Consider the following 22125-nt stretch of genomic DNA (forward strand, 5'->3'; position numbering starts at 1 on the left):
CCCCACCAAGTCCCTGTTATAGATAGGAGAAAATTTATTCGTTTCTGACATTTTCGTTTCATGTAGCCTATGTGTTTACCACATGTGCCTCTGGAGTCAAACACAATTCCTAAATACTTGAAGGACAATGAGTGCTTAATTGTTCTACCCAAAAGTTTAAGTTGCAGTTGTGCAGGATGGTGTTTCTTTGAAAACACAACCATCTCTGAATTTTAAGTAGAAAACTCAATACCCAATTTACAAGCCCAATATACTATCTTGATAATAATTGCAAAGGATTATACAGCTCAATACTGTCTCTGCCCATTACCGACACAACACAAGCATCTGCATACTCAAAGTACAGTTACCTGATAAATAAACATCAATGCCATTTACATAAAAGTTGTAAAGGATTGGACTAAGACATGAGCCTTGAGGGAGACCCATGTAGCTAATCCGTAAAACTGACGAAGAACCATGGGAAAAACTGATATGTTTTTCACGCATTAGGTTAAAAAGAAAACTATTTAATTTTGGAGAAAACCCATTTAGATGAAGTTTTCAAAAAGAACCTCAATGGAAACTGAATCGAACGCAACCTTGATATCTAGGAACACTGATGTGATTTGTTGCTTTCTACACAAGGCGATGTCAACCTCTGATGAAAGCAGAGCAAGACAATCATTAGTTCCTTTGCCTCTACGAAACCCGAACTGCGAAGGTGAGAGAAGGTTGTTGGATTCTATCCAGCTGTCCAAGTGACATAGAATCATTTTCTCTAATAATTTGCGAATGCAAGAGAGCATTTCTATTGGTCTATAAGAATTATAATCAGACGCAGGTTTACCAGGTTTCAGAATAGCTATAACTCTAATCTGTCGCCACTCATGCGGAACAACGTTCTGCTCAAGAAAAACATTGAACAATTTTAACAAACGTTTCGCATTATATGGAAGGTTTTTCAATAAGTTGAATTTGATCCTATCTGAACCCGGAGCCGAATTGTTACATGACAAAAGTGCAAGCGAAAATTCAGACATACTTAACGGAGGCGCAACATCATCAGATGTCTCCAAGAAGGGAGGAGAAGCGGGTGCTGAGTCTTGACATATCTTCTTGGCAAAGTCAAAGATCCACCTTTCAGAATATTCAACTTGTTCATTCGAATGAGATGAATTTCTCCCGATTTACGCCAATCGTTGAACGCATTCAATTTTTCTTTATAAAGATCTGTACAATCTTAATCCCACCACATATTAGGAGGACGTCTGCGAAACGAATACCATGGAAAACGTTTCGTCTGAGCATCAATAGCACTGTCATGAATTAATCCAGCTAGAAAACTATATTCTTCTGCCGGGGGTAACTCGTGAACTAATGCCACTGATTCTGAAATAATTGAAGAATATCTCTTCCAATCAATGTTTTTTGATAAATCCTGCTGAAAATTTATAGTTCCAGACGATTCAGATAGATTTGAAATAAAAACGGTGATCAGCAAATGATCACTTCCATGTGGATCTTGGATAACCTTCCAATAACAATCTAAAAATAGAGGAAGAACAAAGGGATAAATCTAAGCGACTTGCGCAGCCTGATGGAGCAATTCTTGTTATATCACCTGTATTCAAAACTGTCATGTTGAATTCGTCGCATAGATCATAAATGAGGGGCTTAGAATGAAAGGGGTGTAAGTGATTTGATCGATTTCTCTACATCGACTCTCTCTTTTGGTCATAACTTCGCAGCAAATACATTCCCAACTGTTTTTCACAATGTGGAAGGTAGGTCAGAACCTCATCTATCGGATTCTATAGCAAACTTAAATTGGAACATTTTTGCAGTTGAGTTATTAACTAAATGAAAAGTTGATGAAGAGAAATCGATCAAGTCACATACACCTCTTGCATTCTAAGCCCCTCAAATAGAATTAGCTTTGCGATCGTCAAAAGACTCACCCCATCCAATGCGATGTGAGTTGAAGTCTCCCAAAATAAGATGAGGTTGCGGTAGAAGTTCAATTATATTCACAAGATTTCGATAATTGAGCATTGTACTTGGTGGAATATAAATAGAAGCAATGCACAAATCTCTACCCTTGATACGTGCCTGACACGCAAGAATCTCAATTCCTGTGACTAAAGGCAGGGGAATCCTATAAAATGTATAGCATTTTCTAATACCTATGAGAACTCCTCCATAGGGATCATCACGGTCCAAACGAATAATATTGAAATCATGGATATTTAACACATTGTCCGAACGAAGCCATGTTTCAGATAGAGCAAATACATCACAATTCAAAGAAAGGAGCATTTGCTTGAAAGAGTCAAGTTTTGGTAGAAGACTTTTACAATTCCACTGTAAAATAGTGGATTTCTCTGACTCATTCAACAAATTAGGCATCGAAATTAATGAAGGAGAGGATGGGCCACTTTGAAACCATTTGCTTAGCTAACTGACTGATAGTAGGAAGCCAAGCAGAAATGAGTCATTTCAATGAATCTGAAATTCCGAAAATATCAAAGATCCATCCAACAATTGAAGAAATGGAAATACCTCCTGGAAATGGGGCCTGGGGCTCAGGAACCGATTGAGAAGCAAATCTGGAATGACTTGACAATTCAGGGAAATGAACGTCATAGTTAGAGGATTCCCAATCAGGAGGGTTACTGTTGGAAGGAGCAGAAAAATGAGAAGAAGCTTCTGGTTGACTAGATGATAATCCTTTTTTTAGCAGGCTTGGAGGAGGAAGTATTTTTTCTCTTCCTGGCTCTTTCCGCGATTATTGGATCATAAGTAGTATCTGATTCATCATCCTCTGATAAAACAGAGAAACGATTTTCTGAAACCTCGGATACCTGAGGTGAAGCTGCCTTGAGTATATCAGCAAAGGATCGTTTAGAACGATCCTCAAGTGACTGTTTAAGTTATATTGAACGGGATTTGTATTTTGGACAGTCCTTAACTGTGTGAGGAACACCTCCACAAAGAATGCATTTATCAGTATCCTTATTGCAAATGCTTTCATCATGGTCGACTCCACATTTAGAACATTTAATTTTATTGCAACAGAAGGTTTTAGTGTGACCTAATTGTTTGTAATTAGTGCATGTCATTATTTTGGGAGTAAATAATCGAACAGGAAGACGAGCCTTATCAATGAGCACATAATTTGGAAGAGCTGTGCCCTCAAAGGAGATTTTAAAAGAACCAGATAGAAAATATGTCTTCTCGTTGCCATCAATTATAAATGAATTCAGGAATCGAACTTCCAAAATTTTCACATGAGGAAGTTTTACATCATGAAAAATACCCTCTGCTTTATCGAAATCTGCTAGTTGGAGAGATTTTTCCGAAACCACACCATCGATTTCAACAATGTGTGCCGGAATATACACTCGATATTCATCAGTGAACAAAGAATTATTAACAACCGCGTTAGCGTCTTTGCAATCCGAGAGCACAACACGTCTTTATTCACTTTTGTAATTTTCCAAAACACTTGAGTTCTGAGACTTCAGGTCTTTACAAATTTGGGTCACTCTTAAAGGTTTCCCTTTGGGACGGAAGAATACCACCCAACGTTTATTCGATGATTCCGAAACGTTCGGGTATTGTCGAATTCGAGAAAGATTCTTGGAAGGTACATTCTCAATGTTTGGATGTTGAGGAGAGTTCATTGGATTTTGAACAGAACTGAGTGAAACAGGATCATTTGTAGGTTTTGTCGAATTGTTTGTTAGTATGGGTGTCGAATTTAACTGTAATTGATTTTTCTTTTTCTTTGAAGGACGAACTTCACAATTATATTTGTATATAAAGAAAAAAAAAATATATATATATATATATATATATATATATATAAAATTAAATAATAAAATAACACAACACAAAAACATAGCTGTTTTATATTATCCAGTAGCAAGAGATCTTCAGAAATTCTGTTCTAAGATTCAATGCAGCGGAAAGCTTCACACACTGAAAAACGCTACAAAATGTTTTCATTCAAATATCTCCTTCAGGGAATTCCACTCGCTTAGCAATTGGCTCCAATTTCTTCAATATTTCTTCCGGAAACAAACTTTAAAACAAAATGACAAAGATCTTCAAAACAAAATGACAATGAAAATTATACGTCACCTTTATTCCACGGCTTGCTGATGTATATGATTTCCAAAAAAAATTCTTTAATAAATTTTTAATGAAAACCTAAGTAATTTCCTACATTTCATTCCCTGACCAACTTTTTGTAGATCTTATAGTTTTTAAATTAAGATGTTTCGAAAAAAAGTTGAAGAAACTCAAAATTTAAAAAGAAACCGAAATTCGAAATTGTTAAAAAACAAACCGTTGCAAAATTTAATGAGAAATTAGGCTCAAATCATCATGAAATCGTGAGTATTTTCAACATTGTTCTGTTTCTTCCATATACATTTCATAGAGACGCAAATGGTTACGACACAAAATTTTGCATACGAATACAAGTATACTTCGCCTACTGCTTCACCTCGATATGTACCTCATTGCGTTCAGCCTTTTTTTCAAAGTTTGGAGTAAATTAGAGGAGCATTAATTCGCAAATCTAATCAGAAGTACAAAATCCTACACACACCAAGATAAAAAAATGTACATAAAATATTCTAATACCTGAAAGTTGTAGCTTCAACATGATGCGCATCCTATCGATATGCTTTGATTTTTGAAGAAGATATAGCTTAAAATTTCCGACTACGCACTCTGTTTCTCTAATTTTTTGGTCGAGTGTATTTCGTTAAAGTCATAGCTTCATATTAGGGTTAAAAGGTTTGCTATTTGTTTTCAGAATAATGGTTTTTATTTCTCTAAGAATGGCAAATGTATGTGCTAATCAAATCTCACTCGATTTCGAAGGCGTTGGTCAATTTTAGAATTCCATCATTAGTATGGTATCCCTCGTTCGTTGTAACTATCTTTAGCTGTCTTTGGTCGTTATCTACGAGTTTTTTGGTGTATAAGGAAGGAATATTCATCCATTTTATCATCAAGTGGTTTTTGAAATTGTTATTTTAGAAATTTGAAGGTTTCTGAGGTTTCCTACGCAAATAACTTCTTTCATTTTTTACTGGGATTGATGTCGGAAGATTGTGGAGGAATATCAATAACTTTTGAGCAATTATAATGGAGCCATGTGCGAAGTTTATATGCCTTTCGTTCTGGGTCATTGTCTTGGTAAAACTTGAATTCACGATTCCAACCCATTTTGTTGACACTTCGCTTCATATTTTCCTTCAAGATGTTCAAGTAAACATTCTGATCCATTACACCATCTATAAAAACCAAACTACCCATACATTTACCCCCTCATTGCTCATTCTCTGATCGTTTGAATGGTTTCGGAGTAAACGGGTCTATTACTATGGTCCAACTTACAGAGCTATCCGTAATTGTATAATTATCAATTATCACACACACACACCACATACATTCAGTTAAGAACATGACTTTGCGAGTTCAGAAGAAAAATACTACGACCAAATTGACGCGTTACACAATTCTTTTCGAAATCCAGCCAATGATGCTTTTGTTCCGTCAACACGATTTACAAATTCAGTTTAATTTAACAATGGGTCGTTATTCGGAACAGGAATTCATTTCTCATAAATTTCCTCCCCTTAGCAGTGCATACGCAAACTGTTAGATGACAAGAAGCATTTTTCCTCGAAGAAAAATTTTGAAGTTACGAGCGCGAGAGGAGAAAAATAATTACGTTCCCCTCGTAAACACGCGCTCTGCTGTAATTGTACTAAATTAAGCCTAAAAATGAAGGTAACTGCTGTGAGCCAGCATTGCTCCGAATCGGCTCAATATGCATATGAGCACATTGCACCATCGTACCTTCTGCGGATTGCTGCAAAACATGCCAAACGAGCGAGCATGTTCTTTACGTTCTTGCGAAGTCATGTTTCTCCATTCATTCCCTATGTCGTTGTTGTGTGGTGCCCTTGTGGGTTGGTGTCATTCTTACCCATGCTCATGTTTAACAACAACTGGCTCGCATCGTTTGGGATTTTATGCGAGGATTAAAAGGCAGCCAATCGTACCGTCGCCGTCGTCGTCATCGAACTCGGAATGCAGCGAACCAACAACCAACAACTGATCTCGGGAAAAAGAACAATACGGCCTACAGCACAGGGGGAACATGAATGCTATGGAGGATGAACTTGAAGGTCCCCCCATACCTTATACTGTTCGAGTATAGGTTCGCTTATGTTAGGTTGGAAAAAGATTTGCGTTCATCGACCCACATCAACACAGCATTGTGCAGCACAAATAAGTTTGTAGAACATGGTCTCCGAATAGCATCGCCGGAGATCTTTGCATAACTCTACATTTCTTTTCTGAAAGAAAAACTCACACACACAATGTTGCATCTTCGGCAAAAAACATCGACATTAAAGTCAAGTCATTTCGGGGATGACACAACACAAATTCATTGCTCGGAACTCCGGGCTGGACATCACAATTTTCACGGACATAACTTTAAATGGCGCACCAGTTGATTGGATGCTTTTAGTCGCGGCGCGTATTGTAACGAGCTTATGGATACGAGTGCACCGTAAGTTCCCCGCGGAAGATTATGACCGTTAGACACATTTCCCATTCTGCGCCGCTTCTGCCATTGGATTAACATTTTGTTTTCGCGTTGTATAAATATTTATACAATGTAGGTAGTTACTAAGCCGGAGGACACAGTGGCAAAAGGAATGGAGGTTGTGGAACCGGAGATGAAGAATCGAGATGAAAAAGTTGATATTTCACGTTTTTGCGAATCTCGCTGGCGGCGGCGGTGCAGCAGCAGCAAAATCAATGTTCCAGCGGGCTGCAAACGGTTACGAAGGGACGGAAGAGCAGAACAATTGCCGTTTTAAAATGTGTGGTGTGATGGACTGTTTTCTCCGTTTTTAACGCTAGCTTAAAATGTACTCTCTGGGTTGCTCTGCTTTTTGTTTATTTGTTTGTTATATTTTTCTCAATTGAATGAAGAGCATGGGTTGCACGAAGCCACGGAGGAGGCGCGTTTGATGTCAGAAAACCGGTTTCTATGTTTGAACCGGCTTGTTTGTGTTCGCTTTAGAAAAGTAGCGGGGGTTTAGTTGAATTATCTGTAAGTTTTTCAGCGGTTTTAAGTAGGTGAAGCCTAAAGTCTTTCGGAATGAAGTTAGTTTCATGCATGGGGACATAAAAAGTTGAAGTTTGATAAAGTCGTTGAGAATATTATCATTCAAGTTGGAAAATTTAATATTGGAAGGAAGTTACGCACAGGCCCATGAATGAAATGAATGGTATTGTATAGGATTCTTCAGCACTCGTAAGAAATCACGTTACATCCACCAAGTCATGCTGGACTTGCTTTCAGCTCTCAATATTATTGTACTCGTAATGCACTCACAATGAATATCACAGGAATGAAAATCTTAAATCGTCATCAACATAGAATAAGAGCCTCAGCAACACTGAACCAAAACCTTATTTCAGAGTGTGTAGTCATTCCAACGCGACATGCAGACTTCACAGAAACTTGCAAATGGTGTCTGGCCAAAGAAAAATGGATCACTCTAGAAATTTGTTATCCAATAATTTTGACAAGCATGAGCAAGATAAGAGCGTACTGATCAATTTACTTTTACTTTTTGAGATGAGATTTTTTTAATTGAAATTTGGCACTATGAAGAATTTTTGTGACGAAGTATGAAAAATCGTACAGGCCGTGAAAGTTTTTAAGTATTGGAACAATTTTTTAATCAGCTGGAACAGCCAGGATCCTCTCCGATACTTTTTTTAAATTTGTACATATGGTGACAGCCACTTAAAATCACAATTTTATTTTAAATATGACTTATTTCAAGAAAAAATGTTACACTTGAACGTTAAGGTGAAATTTAATTGACTATTATAAGTAAAGTAGAGTAAAAAATCATGAATCGTTTTGAGGATTTCACTCGAATTCTCACCTCTTCTCATTCACTGATTTTTTTTTCATGTCAGTGAGGTGTTTTCTGACTTTAACACCTTGATCGCCCCGTCACCCAGATCTGGGTGACGGGTGTATTTCCTGGGCCCCGTCACCCAGATGTGGGAGACACTTTTCTCGTTCAATTTGAATAGGATTTTTAAACGGAATATGATAGAATAGGCCCTTAAATGTAAATATGGTTTATGTAAAATAATCAAAAAATCAAAAACATAACAATAGAGTTGTTATACTATACTTTTAAACGGTTTTATTTAGCATTACCTACTGTAAATATGTTTGTATGTATATCTGCAAGGTTGTCCCACATCAATATAAATTTAACCTCCTTCCTGTTGACCGATTGATCTGAAATTTGGAGCACGCCTTTATCTCTGCTGTCGCTATAAAACTGCGTATTCCATGATCTTGAAAATCCAAGATGGCGGCCGCTACAAAATGGCGGACTACATATTTTATCAAAACTCCATCAATATAGGTATCAAATGGAAGTGTTTGACTAGTAGAATACAGTTATTTATGAAAAATGTAAATCCAAAATGACCGCCATCACAAAATGGAACTTTTTTTTAATTCATCAATATGGGTATCAAACGAAAGGGCTTGACTAGTAGAACATACTTATTCAATGTACTGTTGAAATATCAATATCTTTATGTCGTCTATAGTTAATTCTTGTAACATGTCGTCCAGGTCTTCACTTGCGTATAGTTCCTCAATATCCAAATCGGAACTCGATGAAATAATACTCGAAACATTCCTTCTAACGCTTCGCACTATTTCGTTGTTACTACTTTCCTCGCTTTCAGATTTACTATTACGCCGTCCGATGAACATTTTAAGGATGAAAAAACACGTGTGCGTCTAAGAAAAGAAATGTTTTTGTGCCTATCCGAGTTGTGCAATTATTATTCTCATTCTCAGGAAAAAAAACTTGCAACTTGCTTCTTCTTTCAGCTTTTTATCTACCAAGCGCAAAGAACAATGAAAACGATTCACGTGAATAGTCGGAGTTGCCGAATGTGATATAGTGTGTAATGATTATTTTCCCACAAAAGTGACATATGTTCTTGGTATGATATATTCACAGAATCTTCGCAATCGATTGAACAGAATATTCCATATTCAACAATAAAAATGCAGTTATTCATCGTCATCGAATATAGTGTGTACAGCAAGTACGTTCTGTTGAATTTCATTTTTTATTATCATTGATAACACTGTACAATTGGTTGAAAAATTAGTTTTATAAGTTTTCTAATCAGCAGTCAGTTGATTTCATTCGGATTCAACAGAAAAGTAGTCCTGAATCTAACCCGAATTCATTACTATCGTTGTCCGCTTATTTCTCTAGCGCACCGAGAGTTGAATTTGGGCCTCGCAAGAACCTCGACAGAATCGCTCTGGGCGATGAAAGTGTTAAGTGGATGAATCATAAATTAAATTCTTCGTTTATGTTCAAAAAACGAAAAATATATACAGGACTAGCTGACCCGGCAAACTTCGTCCCGCCCAAAATTTATTTTTCGTTATTTTTCGTTTTCTTACTAAGCGCTGTTCATGGGTCCAATCGCAGAATTGTTCATTGATTGAAAAAAAATACCTTTAAAATTACCTTTTACTATAAAATTTCTAGTACTTCTACCAAAACTCGTCATTATAATATCAGATTATTTTCAGACACAATTCTCGTTCAAGATATTTCAACCACTTGCAAATAACATGTTTCTCCGTTACATGGAATAAATGTTTGATACAGAAAATATGATAGAATAAAGACAGCCCTAAATCGAACAATTCCTTCCTCGAGTTTTGCTCTTATCAACACATTCGGCGATCCATTCTTATTTATATGGATAGAAGACGATATAGGAGTGCGTTTTATCACATTAAATGCAATTTTAGAACGAAGATAAATTTCGTTAGCCGAGTAATTCAGAAATTTGTGTTTCATTTGTATGGCAGCCCCCCTTAGAGAGGGGGTGAAGAGACTAACCATCATAGAAACATTTATTGCACTCTAAAACCTCAGTATGCCCAATTTGGTATCATTTGCTTGAATAATTCTCGAGTAATGCAGAAATTTGTGTTTCATTTGTGTGGTTTTTTTTTGTACAAGGTCAATTCAAAAAGTTTATCAAAAAAAAATAAAAATAAATAAAAAATAACATAAAACAATTTATAATTTCGTTTTTCGAACATTTTTTATTTCTTGTGTTCAACCTAGTTCACTAGGGTAACAACATACCACAGAAGAGATTTCATCCAACACGAAACCTTGAAAACAGATGTTTTCGTAGTAAAAACGCGTTTTTCTCGGAAACTTGTTTTTCACCCTAAACCCCCTTTCTTCCCGGACGATCACATATATGATTTATATCATTTCGAACACTCAAGTTCCTACAGAAATTATTTTTATGTACGTGATCCATAATTGCCGTAGATAAATTTATTTGACGTATAAACCTGACGCAGACTAAGACACATTAAGCTTGATACTGACTGTTTAAATCCGTTACTCCGTTCTTGAGTTAAATTGAGAGGAACGGACACTAAATCATTTTAATTTATATAGATATACAAAATTTGCTAAAAAATGACTTTCCAATTTTCCAACTTCCATACAAAATTTGCTAAAAAAAATTATATCCAATTTTCCAACTTTTCGAATGGTTTTCATAGGTTTTTGATATATAAACCTGACGCAAAATAATACGCATCAAACCTGATACTGACTGTTGAAGCCGTTGCACCGTTTTTGAGTTAAATTGTGATGAACGGACACCAAATCATTTTTATTTATATAGATATAGCGCCCTAGTGAAAAAAAAAAGATTTTTCGGTGCACCCTAAAATGGAAATAGGCACAGCCATTCCATGTCAAACCGATATGGTGGTTCTCAGACTTCCGCGAAAATTGGTACTTTTGTTCCTTATCGCAAAATATTCGAACCGTATTTTTAGTTTTTTTATTAGTGTGTAAATAATGTTATATTTTGTGAATTGTCTTTTTTTCATTTTTTGTTAACATGATGAATTGATGTTGCAGTAAATTCTTATGTTAGCAGGTAGTTTTTTAACCGATATATTTTATCAATCTTAGTAAACAAAATCATAATTCATTTCTTTATGGCAATAATTGGAGCTTGTACAGAAATTACTCGTTTCAAAAACTGCTCATCAAATTACTATGCGATAATAATTTTATGAAGGCAATGTGTAATTTTTTATTCAAACAAAATTGTTTTTGTATTAAAAGGCTCTACTAAAATGTTCAAAGAATCAAATGGAAGCCTAATTGGCGATTTAGCATAGAATGGCTACTCCAAGCAATTGCACAATGTTGTGTTGTGTGAAAAAGCATTGTTATCACTAAAACCATTATGTTCGCTTTTCAATTCAATTCCTGTTCACTCAACCGACCTGTGATATCAAAAACCTCCCTTTTTCTAGATCCATCAATTGTTTTCATGTGTCAAGTTTCATTAATTTCCTCCCTAATGGTCTATGAGAGCGTTCCACGGAAAACAATATTAGCTCACTCGAGAGCAAACAACCTCATCCCGAAGTGTCGTCCTTTGTCTATTTATTTACTCACGTGTTCTTTTTTTCTGCAGGGTCACCGCCAGTCAACATCGTGCACGATACTGTTTATGGCGCTTTACTTCTGCTGTATGGCCGCTTTCGCCTGGTGGGCATGTCTGGCACTGGCCTGGTTCCTCGCCGCCGGCCTCAAGTGGGGTCACGAAGCGATCGAGAACCGGTCCCATCTGTTCCATCTGGTGGCGTGGGCCATACCCTCGGTGCAGACGATTTTCGTGCTCGCACTCGGCAAGGTGGAAGGTGAGTGTGTGTTTTTATCCCCCTTTTCCTCCCGTACTACACCACCATCCTCTGTGCTGCCATTGCCATATGCAACTATTCACATTAGCCAGAGTCATTTTCCCCCGTTTCATGAGCGTGTTCGACTGGTTGATACCAGCGTTGAATTATGGATTGTGATGAATTTGAATTTCTATTATAGCACCTGTAAAGCTGCCATGTCAGGACTGGTTTATTGAAGTTTGTCACGACATCTGGTAACGGGTAATCTCCGACAGACAGATGAAGCAGAATGAGGGTTGAATAAATTTTCTGGGTATTCGGGCCAAACAGGAATGACTTCCTGTCTGGTCGAACTTGATGTGTGTGTGGGAAGAAACAAAAAAAAACCTATTTCAAAAATGATACTTTGCATATTATAAGTAAGCTGTGTCCCAAATTTTCCTAGCCTTTAATATGATATGCCAGAAGAAGCGAACAGTAGCCGAAAGGTAATAATAACATTTGCGGCTTATTTACGGTTCGTAGATTTTCGCTTTCGACCTTCCGGTAATCTTCTATCGACTTCACACCGAACCCTTTGGTTCGGTTCAGCGCAAACTCAATGGGCGGGAAAACATTTATTTACTGAAGCTTCCGCATCTGAAGGTGGACGCCGACCGGCATGGGTGAAACAAAATGTCCATAAAAGCTGCTCAAAGTCGACCGTACTTGAACTAAGCCAAATTGCGGTTCGGAACCCCGGACCATCGGAGAACAATCCTCCATCTTCTACCCGTCATGGTTACAACTAATCTGGACCGGGAAAGTGTTTACCGGGGCGTATTTACTGCGAATGAAAATGAAAGACGAATTCTGCGGGCTGCATGACCCATAAATGACCGTAATGTGGCATATAATCCGCAGCATTAACTCCAGTTTTTCTTCTGCTTTTGCAGCTATTCATTATTTTGAATGGGAAACAGTTTTGCGATAAAAGAAACTATAATTTCCATTCACCAAACACAAAACACTTCCTCAGCGCTAATTTCCCTCTAACACCTGGCAGTCCCTCCGGTCCGGTATTTGGCCCCATTCTGAAAACGATCAATGAGTAATGGGACTAATAAAATGTGTGAAAAGGTTTCGTTTCATCTACTCAATCTCTATTGCCCGATAGTGAGGAGACAGTGCACGCAGGATTCTGGTGAAGATTTATCGCTCTTTCTGATGAGATAAGCAACATCTGTCCCCAGGGATGATCGATCAATGTGTGTAAATTGATGTCCGCCCAGTTGTGTTCGCCGCTGTTGCTATTCAGCCGTGTCCAATCTTGGATTTTATTCCCGCAGCTAATGCACGGAGTTCCATCGAGACGCCCTATCTCGCTAGGAAGAGCAGTAATAAATTGGAATACGTCTCTCATCCTTGACAGCAACGTGGGCAAAGGTTGCCTTAAGGCGGAAACCTTCGGATATGCCTTGGAGCCAAGGCTGCTGCTGTGGTGGCTAAACGATGAAACCTCATTGTGAATTCAAAACTCGTTGATTTAAAGTCATAAATTCTTTTTAGGCTTGCTTCCTCCGTTTCGAAAGCTTACGTGCTGGTGAAATGGCTATTAATGTATGTTTTATGATCATTGGACGGGGGCGCGGTGGAATTGAGTGAATGCGTAAAAGCTTCTGTATAATGTCTTGTTAAGCAGATTTTTTCCATACGCGGACTATGTCGACAATCTGGGTTAGTGATGACCTTTTTCAAATATGAAAGTTGAACTGTTACCGTGCTTTTTTGTTATGCTGCAGATTTCTGTTAGACGACTCAGTTACTCCCTGTAACTCAAACAACAAATAATTTTAGGTATAACTAATACACACTGTCAAGGTAGTACTAAAGTGTAAATACGAGGGTCGTTCAAAAAATTAGTTTCTGTGCCTCAGAAATCGCGGAAAAATAAAGTTAGGACTAAAAACAAGGTGATAGCATTTTTCATAGCGTGGACCGATTAAGAACCGTGATTAAGAACAAAAGGCCAGGTTTATTGAGGAAAGGAGTGTTCCTCATCCACGATGATGCGCGGCCCAATTCTGCTCGCGTAACTCAAGAACAATTGAAAAAATTCAAATGAACTGTATTCGAGCACCCTCCTTACTACCCAGACCTCTCCCCTAGCGACTATCACTTATTCCCGGTGATGAAACAGGCGTTCGGCGGTCAACGATTCGATAACACTCAAGAAATTCGTGACGCAGTTACATCGTACTTCAAAAAGTACGATGCAATTTAGATGCCTAAAATATTTTTTCGGTCTGTTCGTCAAATCTTTCGTTACATGGTTAGGTTACCTTAAATATTTCAGTCGAATTTTTGGCCATGTTCGATGACATTGTTTGCCAATGATGATAATTGTAGAGTGTCAAACAAAATAGTGTTTGTACAAATTTCAAACCAAACTTTATCTGTCATAAAGTGTCCAACGGACAGACTGTGTTTGGCCACCTTATGTCGCTCATAAAATGCACCATCATTACCTTTGTTTCCAGGACATTGCATTGACATCATTTTCTTAGTTAAAAAACAAAAACCAAATCGATCATTTGCGTTTTGCGTTAGTTCGCCTATATTTCATTCAGTCCTCTATGGTTCTTTGTCCAGTACAAACATTTTTCCTTCAGAATGTTAGTGCACGAAGCGCTTACAAAAGTGGACAGCAACTAAAAAGTTATTTCACACACGTAATTTTTTGGGCTAATTTTATGGATGGGATTGGTGAAATTACCGGCCATACACCTATATTGGTCCCATGATCCTGCTTATATACAATAATCCGATAATAGATACGACAATGGATCCAACTGTTTGTTCAAAATTCAACCAGTTGTAAACGCACTAAAAACAAATTTAAAAAAAATATTACAACCCGACGGAAAACGTATGCCTCGATGAATCGTTGATTTCGTTCCGTGACCGTACTATCTTTAGGCAATACTTGAAACAGAAGCGCCATAAATACGGAATAAAAATATATAAGTTATGCTGCGAATCTGGCTACACATATGCCTTTCGTGTGTACGCAGGGGGGACACAACGTTATATACACACGGGACAGGACACACGTTATATACCGATAACTGGTATACAAGTTTGGAATTGGCAGAAAAACTAATTGACAAAAACGTGCAAAACGTGCAAATCGGAAAGGGAAGTTAAAATGGGGAGAGGCAGTTGCGAAAGAAAATAGCAAAGGAATAACCATTTTAAAATGGAAGGACAAGCGGGATATATCAGTTCTGTCAATGAAACATTCGTCGGGAATGATAAATGTACCGAGCCGAACAGGGAACAAGTTGAAATCGAAAATTATAGTGGACTATAATACAGGAGTGGCAGCTGTCGACTTATCTGATCAGATAAGTGTTTATAATAGTCCACTAAAGAGATCTATGAAGTGGTAAGGAAACTGGCTGTTGAACTTTTGCTGAATACAGCAGTTCTGGATCGTTTCAATTTATACAAAAATATAACGAAGAAGAGAATAGGCATCACGGAATTCCAAAATAAATTGGCGGTTTACTTAACAAATTACAAGGAAACCAACGTTCAATCCAGCAGCATTGCAACCACTATAAAACGACACAATCTGAAGACAAAACCTGGCCAAGTTTCAGCAGTGCGAAAATATTGCAAATCGTGCTATAAAGAAAATGCGGCACAGAGTGGCAAAAAAAGTAGCCCGAAATTTGACCGAACAGGTTATAACACTTGCGGAGGACAATCATTTTTATGTTTACCTTGTTTCAATAAAAACCATTAAAGTTTCTTGGATAAAAATTAATTTTTTACCTTCATTATCATATTTTATACTCTCAGTCACCGGTGACTGATACGACATGAACGTAAAGCTCGATGTCAGTCACCGATGACTGACATGACACTCAACGTTATAAGGACCACTCTCCTCTACTATGTTGTCTAGCACTATACGTGAACTGTATCGTGTTCATGCAGAGGATTGATTAGAACAGTAGAAAAAATTTAGAGGATTTTTCGTTATTGTTTATATCTCTGTTTGTGGTTTGTCAATGCAACAATTCCATGCCAAACCAATATAGCGGTTCTCAGATTTCCCTGAGAATCAGTAGTTTTGTTCCTTATCGCTAAATATTAGACCCGTATTTTTTGTACTGTAAAATCATTTTTTCCCTTTTTTTCGAAAATGACTTTTTCAAAAAATAAATAACTTTTGAACTACTGAAACGATTAAGATGAACGGCATATCAAATATAAGCCATTTAGCTGGTCTTTTTCGAGAGAATACTACACTTGCAAAAACAAGAATTTTGTTTTCGTAATTACTGATTGTACTTGTTTTGACGTATTTTTTTCCGTATTAGGGTAAATGATCTTGGTTTGTCCAGTCGAAAATATGATCATGGTTTGCCCACTTTTTTGAATGCTCTAATTCAGCGCTCCTGTGTCAAATAAGGCCTTCGAATGTTTCGAAACATATAAATGAAATTGCCTTTTACATGATTTATAGTAGTTTGATAGTATACTTTTACGAAATCACATGTTTTAAAGAATTATAAAATACACCTTCTATTTGTGTCAATGCGCCCCTCATTCGAGCTAACTTTTAATCGATCACCAGATGATTATTTGGCACGTATTCAGACCTTTTCTGGATTACAACACTTATAAATATTGTAAACATCATGCTTGCTTACCATTTGTATCGGATTTACATAGCTAAACCATTAAATTAACGCATTTTGATGAACTCAATTCCGATCATGAGTTGTCCAATTCAATAATGTTGTTTTGTCCACATGATTTCTATGGCAACCGCTTGGCGCGCTGCAGTTTGTTTATGTTTGTTTATGGTGTGCTTCGCGCATAGCAGAAGTATGGTTTTTCTGTGTTGATTGTGTTGAGGTGAACACTTCTAAAATGCCCAAGAAAAGGCAATATTCTGAAGAAAGCCTAAATTATGAATGAATCAATATGATGACAGTAAACTCAAGCAATGATAAATGCAACATCTAATTGTGAATTCGAATGTTTTCATTCAAAAATGTAGATTTCTAAAACCGGACAAACCATGATAATTTTTTTGGGCAAACCATGATCAGAGGTGGTCAAACCATGATCAAAATTCTTCTTTAAGGAAAATCGTTAAAAAACATAAAAATTTGAATAATTTCAACACCTTATGGTAGTATTAGCAACTAGAGACTTGGGGCTTTTCAACAAACCCAAACTCGTATCGATTATGTGTGATTTTCATGAAGAAAAATCGATTTGCATTTACTAGTTGCTTAAAAACACCCCAAATTGGACAAACCAAGATCATTTACCCTATAGTGATTTTCAACTCATTTGGCTGGTTCGTCACTTTTTACTTCCATTTTTGGAAGAATGTCGGGAGTGAGAATTGAACTCGTGACCTTGAGCGTGAGAGGTACGGATGTTACCACTACGCCAGATCGCCTCCTCGTTGTTTTGACGTAGAACTACGTTTTTCAGGAGAGGTGCCAAATCAGAAAACAGGTCACGTTTTTATGAAATAAAGTTAACGTTAATAACTATTTCCACTGTGAACGAATTCTCATGGTTTGCATACCAATCGAATCCAAAATTCTCTAAGATTTGTTTGATATGCTATACATTACAATTCGGTAATTTCTAAATGGTTTAAATTAATGAAAACTGGAAGAACTTCTTTTTTTCATAAATTTGTTCTGCTGATCTGTGTGCTAACCCTATCCGTATTTCGAATGCTTATAACTCGAACATTTCTTAACAGAATGAATATTTCTACGCGTCTATCACAATTAATAAAACGTTATTTTTCATGAGATGAACAATTGAATAACAGTGAAATGTCAAGCGTTATCTAAACGCCCCAACTGATAAGTTTTGTTTGGCCCGATTTACGGTTTTCCCAACACTGACTTCTAAATCGATGTACCTGTGGCAATCCGCTTTGCAAATATACATGCAAGTCGGGGTATTTTTTGTTCCCACCGAAATGTGTTTCCTTAAAACGGACTTCAAAATCAATGTGCCTGGGGGAATCCCGTTTGTCAAAACATGCAAGTGGGGGTATTTTTCTCCCGCTGAGCTGTGTTTTCGTAACATGGACTTTAAAATTTATGTGCCTGGGGGAATCCGCTTTGCAAATACATGCAAGTCGGGGGTATTATTTGGTGTTGAGTATTTTTGTACTCGCTTGTCGTTGTGCAGACCGGAAAATGTTTCCCTAAAACGTGCTTTTAAACTGAGAAACCTGGGAAAATCTTCATTTCAGATACTAGAGATGAATGAACTTTCGCGGTTCGAGAACTACGTAAACATGAGATGTGCAATAATTTCAGAGGGAAATGTAAAATACAATGATCGTTTGACAATTGTTCCGTTCACATATTTTGGTAGTCCAAGGCATCATATCAAACGTAAAAGGACGTTCATCAAATTTATTTGTAACGAAGAACATAATCTATTACAAAAATTTCGATGCATTCTAAAATAATATTCGAAGGGGTAAACATTGCATAATATAATTGCGCAGTTCTATATCGAAAGTATGCGGTTGTGTCCTAGATACAACCCCTTACAATTTTTTTTATAGTTTACATGCTCTGGGTTACATGGAATCAAAGGCGGTATATATTTTTAAAGTTTTTCTTGAGAGGTGACTATTTTTTACATAACATATCCAAACATTTTCTCATGCACCTCTAGCATGCTCCTGTTTCTCTTGTTTTTTCGTGAATCTTCTGTTTCTTGTATACATTGAGTTTCTGATCATGTCTGATGATATTCCTGATCGACGATTGAGAAATATTAATTTCTTTTGCCATTGATCTCCCCGGTTGTCCAGGATTCCGGCGAATTAGTTTTCTCATGCTTTTGGTTCAAATCAAAAGTACCATGGCGCGGAAGACAAAACTTTCGTTGATGTGAATGTGTTTGAGCTGTCTCAAAATCTCACAACGTCGATTTTTTTTTTCGAATACCAGTCTATAATCAATTCTTGTTTTGAAGCCGTGGTTGCATGGGAAAAATAATTTTACAAAGAAAATTGGTGGTAATCGCTTGGTGTCAGGTTCGGACTATATGGTGGATGCTTTAAAACAACCCAATCAAGCTCTCGGAATGATGTGGCTTTGAGTTGTCCTGATGGGACACAACGCCCCTTCTATTGGTCAATTCTGGGAGTTTCTTATCAATCGCTAGCTTCAAACGATCCATATGTTGACAGTAGAGATCTGAATTTAGGGTATTGCACTAAAAAAAAACAAAAAAAAAAATCAAGAAAAAAATAAAAAAGTGACCCATACCTTCTACATGGATGATCTCAAGGTCTACGCTGATTCACGTCAGCGTCTAGGTGTAGCTATCCGGGTTGTCGAAGACATAAGCAGGGACATCTGCATGGAGTTCGGCCTTGACAAGTGCCGCTGTGTCCATATGCTGAAAGGGCAGCTTACCGAATCCGGAGGTTACGAGGTCTATGACGGCGAGTTCATAAGAGACATGGTTCGTGGCGAATCCTATAAATATCTTGGATTCCGACAGCTCACCGGGATTCGCCACTCCGACATCAAGACGGAGCTGCGAGACAAGTTCTTGAGTCGAGTGAACTGTGTCCTGAGGACTTTCCTCAACGCGGGGAACAAGGTACGCGCGATCAACACATTCGCGGTTCCCCTGCTGACCTTCAGTTTTGGTGTAGTCAAATGGAGCAAAACTGACCTAGAGGACCTTGAGAGGAGGATGAGGAAAGCATTCAAAGAGGCCGGAATGCACCATCCTCAATCGGCACTGGAGAGAGTTTCACTGCCACGCAAAGAAGGGGGACTTGGAATAGTCGACATATCTGCACTGTGTGTTGCCCAGGTACGACAACTGCGCGAGTACTTCGCAGAACGTATTGTTCATCGACAACTGGCGCTCCAATGTGCTCTACTGGAAGACAACGTACCAAACTACCGGTACCTGCCTGCACCTGTCCTGGAAAATGACCGTTTCAAGCTGTACTGGGATCGCACTGTTCTGACCGACCTCTCGATCCACCACAACCGGCCAGATATAATGGTTTACGACAAGAGCGACCGCAAGGTCACCATCATCGATGTCGCTATTCCACTGAACCAGAATCTGGAGGAGACCCATGGTCGCAAAATCTGCAAGTACCGACCATTGGCCGTGGAGCTCAAGGAACTGTGGGGGCTAAGGGAGGTCCCAAGAATTGTTCCAGTCGTTCTCTCTGGAACTGGAATTGTCCCGAAGACACTTCTGGAAGCGCTAAAGGTGTTGAATATGGAGAAGGAATTGGCCGGCATCCAAAAGTCGGTCATCCTTAGCACCTGCGCGATTGTCCGACAATTTCTCGGTCAGGACTGAAACAGCACGAGCATGCAGATACGTGCATTCCGCAGAGCCGTGCATTCCGGGGGCAGATACGTGCATTCCGGGGGCAGGTGAAAATTCTGGCTAGGTTCGCCTAGTTAAGAAGTGAGATAAGTCTGTTAAAAAAAAAATAAAAATAAATTCAATTGCACATATTTTACTGTTGCTGTATCGGAACCATAAGCATCATTCATAGTTCCTGCGGCAAGACGTGCATTTTCGCTTTAATAAAAGAAAAAGTTCAAAATGTACCGAATTTTCTCTTTTTTGATCTCCATTGTTAACACCCTGTAACCCACAACTGAATGGAACAAACAAGAAACAGCAAAAGATTTTTTTTAATGTAAAATGTCACCTTTACAACGAGCGTAAGCTTGAACTTGTATGATCAATATTACGCGAGATATTGATCACTAAAGCCAGCTATCGAGAAAATAATGGATAACTTTTTCTCAACAAAAATTTTTTTATTCATTTTTTATGAATGTATTTTGCGTTTTTTGAATATTAAAGAAGAATTTGTTTTTAGATTCATCCCCTCAAAGTCTGAGGACACCAAATAAATTTATCCAGATTCTCTAAGGAGGTGATTTCATCATATTTGATGAAGTGGAGGCGATCTGGCGTAGTGGTAACATCCGTACCTCTCACGCTCAAGGACACGAGTTCAATTCTCACTCCCGACATTCTTCCAAAAATGGAAGTTAAAAGTGACGAACCAGCCAAAATGTGTTGAAAATCACTATAATACAGAAAAAAAAAAAAAAAAAAATAAAAATATGATGAAAAAATCCTTCTACGCATATGTTCGAATTTCAATTAACAAACAACAAACAATAACAGAGTAATAGAACTTTTTTTTGTTTCGGACTCTGTTGCCTCAAATTGGCTCTACATTAAGCTACGGTAGCTACGGAAGACGATGTTGTTGCTTTAATTTGAAAGATGAGAAAATTCAGTACAGGATATAGTAATGAAGCAGTAATGAACAACATTTTGGAAGTGAAAAACGTTAAATTTAAACGAAATGTTCATTGATGTTTAGAGAATACACTAGGCTAAAAATTTGGCTGCAAACATTCGAACTTACTGCTATATTTGCAGAATTACAGTGGATTTTGTAAAGCATTATAAAAATCCTGTTTTTGGCACTTTTTTGAAATCGATGCAAAACAATTTTTTTTTCGTCAAAGTAAAAAACGTCGTGAATTAATACTGTGCACTCATTTCGAGAATCCGAAGTTGTCACATCGGGACATCGGTAAGATACTGGGAATCGTCCAATCCACGGTCAGCAGAGTACTAAAACGATACTTCGAGAACCTAACCATCGACCGGAAGGTGAAGAACGGCAAAATTGGATGCTCCGTCAGTGAAAAAGATCACAAGCGCGTAGTTAAGCAGTTTAGACGTGATCCGAGAAGTTCGGTCCGGGATGTCGCCAATAAGCTGAATTTGTCAAGTTCATTCGTCCAGCGGACCAAGCAGCGGGAGGGCCTGCGTACATACAAGGTTTAGAAGGCTCCTAACCGCGACGAAAGGCAAAACATGGTGGGGAAGACGCGAGCCCAGAAGCTGTACACCGAAATGCTTACGAAGCCGGTTTGCTGTGCGATGGTTGTTTATTGAATTATTCGTCATCAAGGGTGAAGGGGTAATTTTTCATTTAAAGTGAAATATCTCTGTGTCCTACAGGACACAGACATATTTCTACAGGAATGTTCTTGGAACCAAATGAAAGCTGATTGATAAGGTTAATTGTATTTGCTGTTGAGTTGGTTAGCAAAAAATTGTGTTAGTCCAAAATATTCTTGAAAAAACAAAGAAAAAACGGTTTTTTATTTCTTCCCGATATTGTTGCCCACTTCACCTACACACACCAAGATAAAAATATATACGTAAAAAATCCTAAT

At 37.8% G+C, this 22125-nt stretch overlaps 1 protein-coding gene across 1 annotated transcript in view; it reads left to right on the plus strand.

Annotated features, from left to right (window-relative positions):
- LOC129769504 (frizzled) overlaps nucleotides 1-22125 on the plus strand; it is an 86077-nt gene that overhangs the window by 61815 nt on the left and 2137 nt on the right. Inside the window, exon 4 of the mRNA XM_055771823.1 lies at nucleotides 11614-11839. Coding sequence (XP_055627798.1) covers nucleotides 11614-11839 — 226 coding nt within the window. The remainder of the gene's footprint in view (nucleotides 1-11613; nucleotides 11840-22125) is intronic.

The sequence above is a fragment of the Toxorhynchites rutilus genome, chromosome 2 (genome assembly GCF_029784135.1).
Source record: "Toxorhynchites rutilus septentrionalis strain SRP chromosome 2, ASM2978413v1, whole genome shotgun sequence".
Classification (NCBI taxonomy): domain Eukaryota; kingdom Metazoa; phylum Arthropoda; class Insecta; order Diptera; family Culicidae; genus Toxorhynchites; species Toxorhynchites rutilus.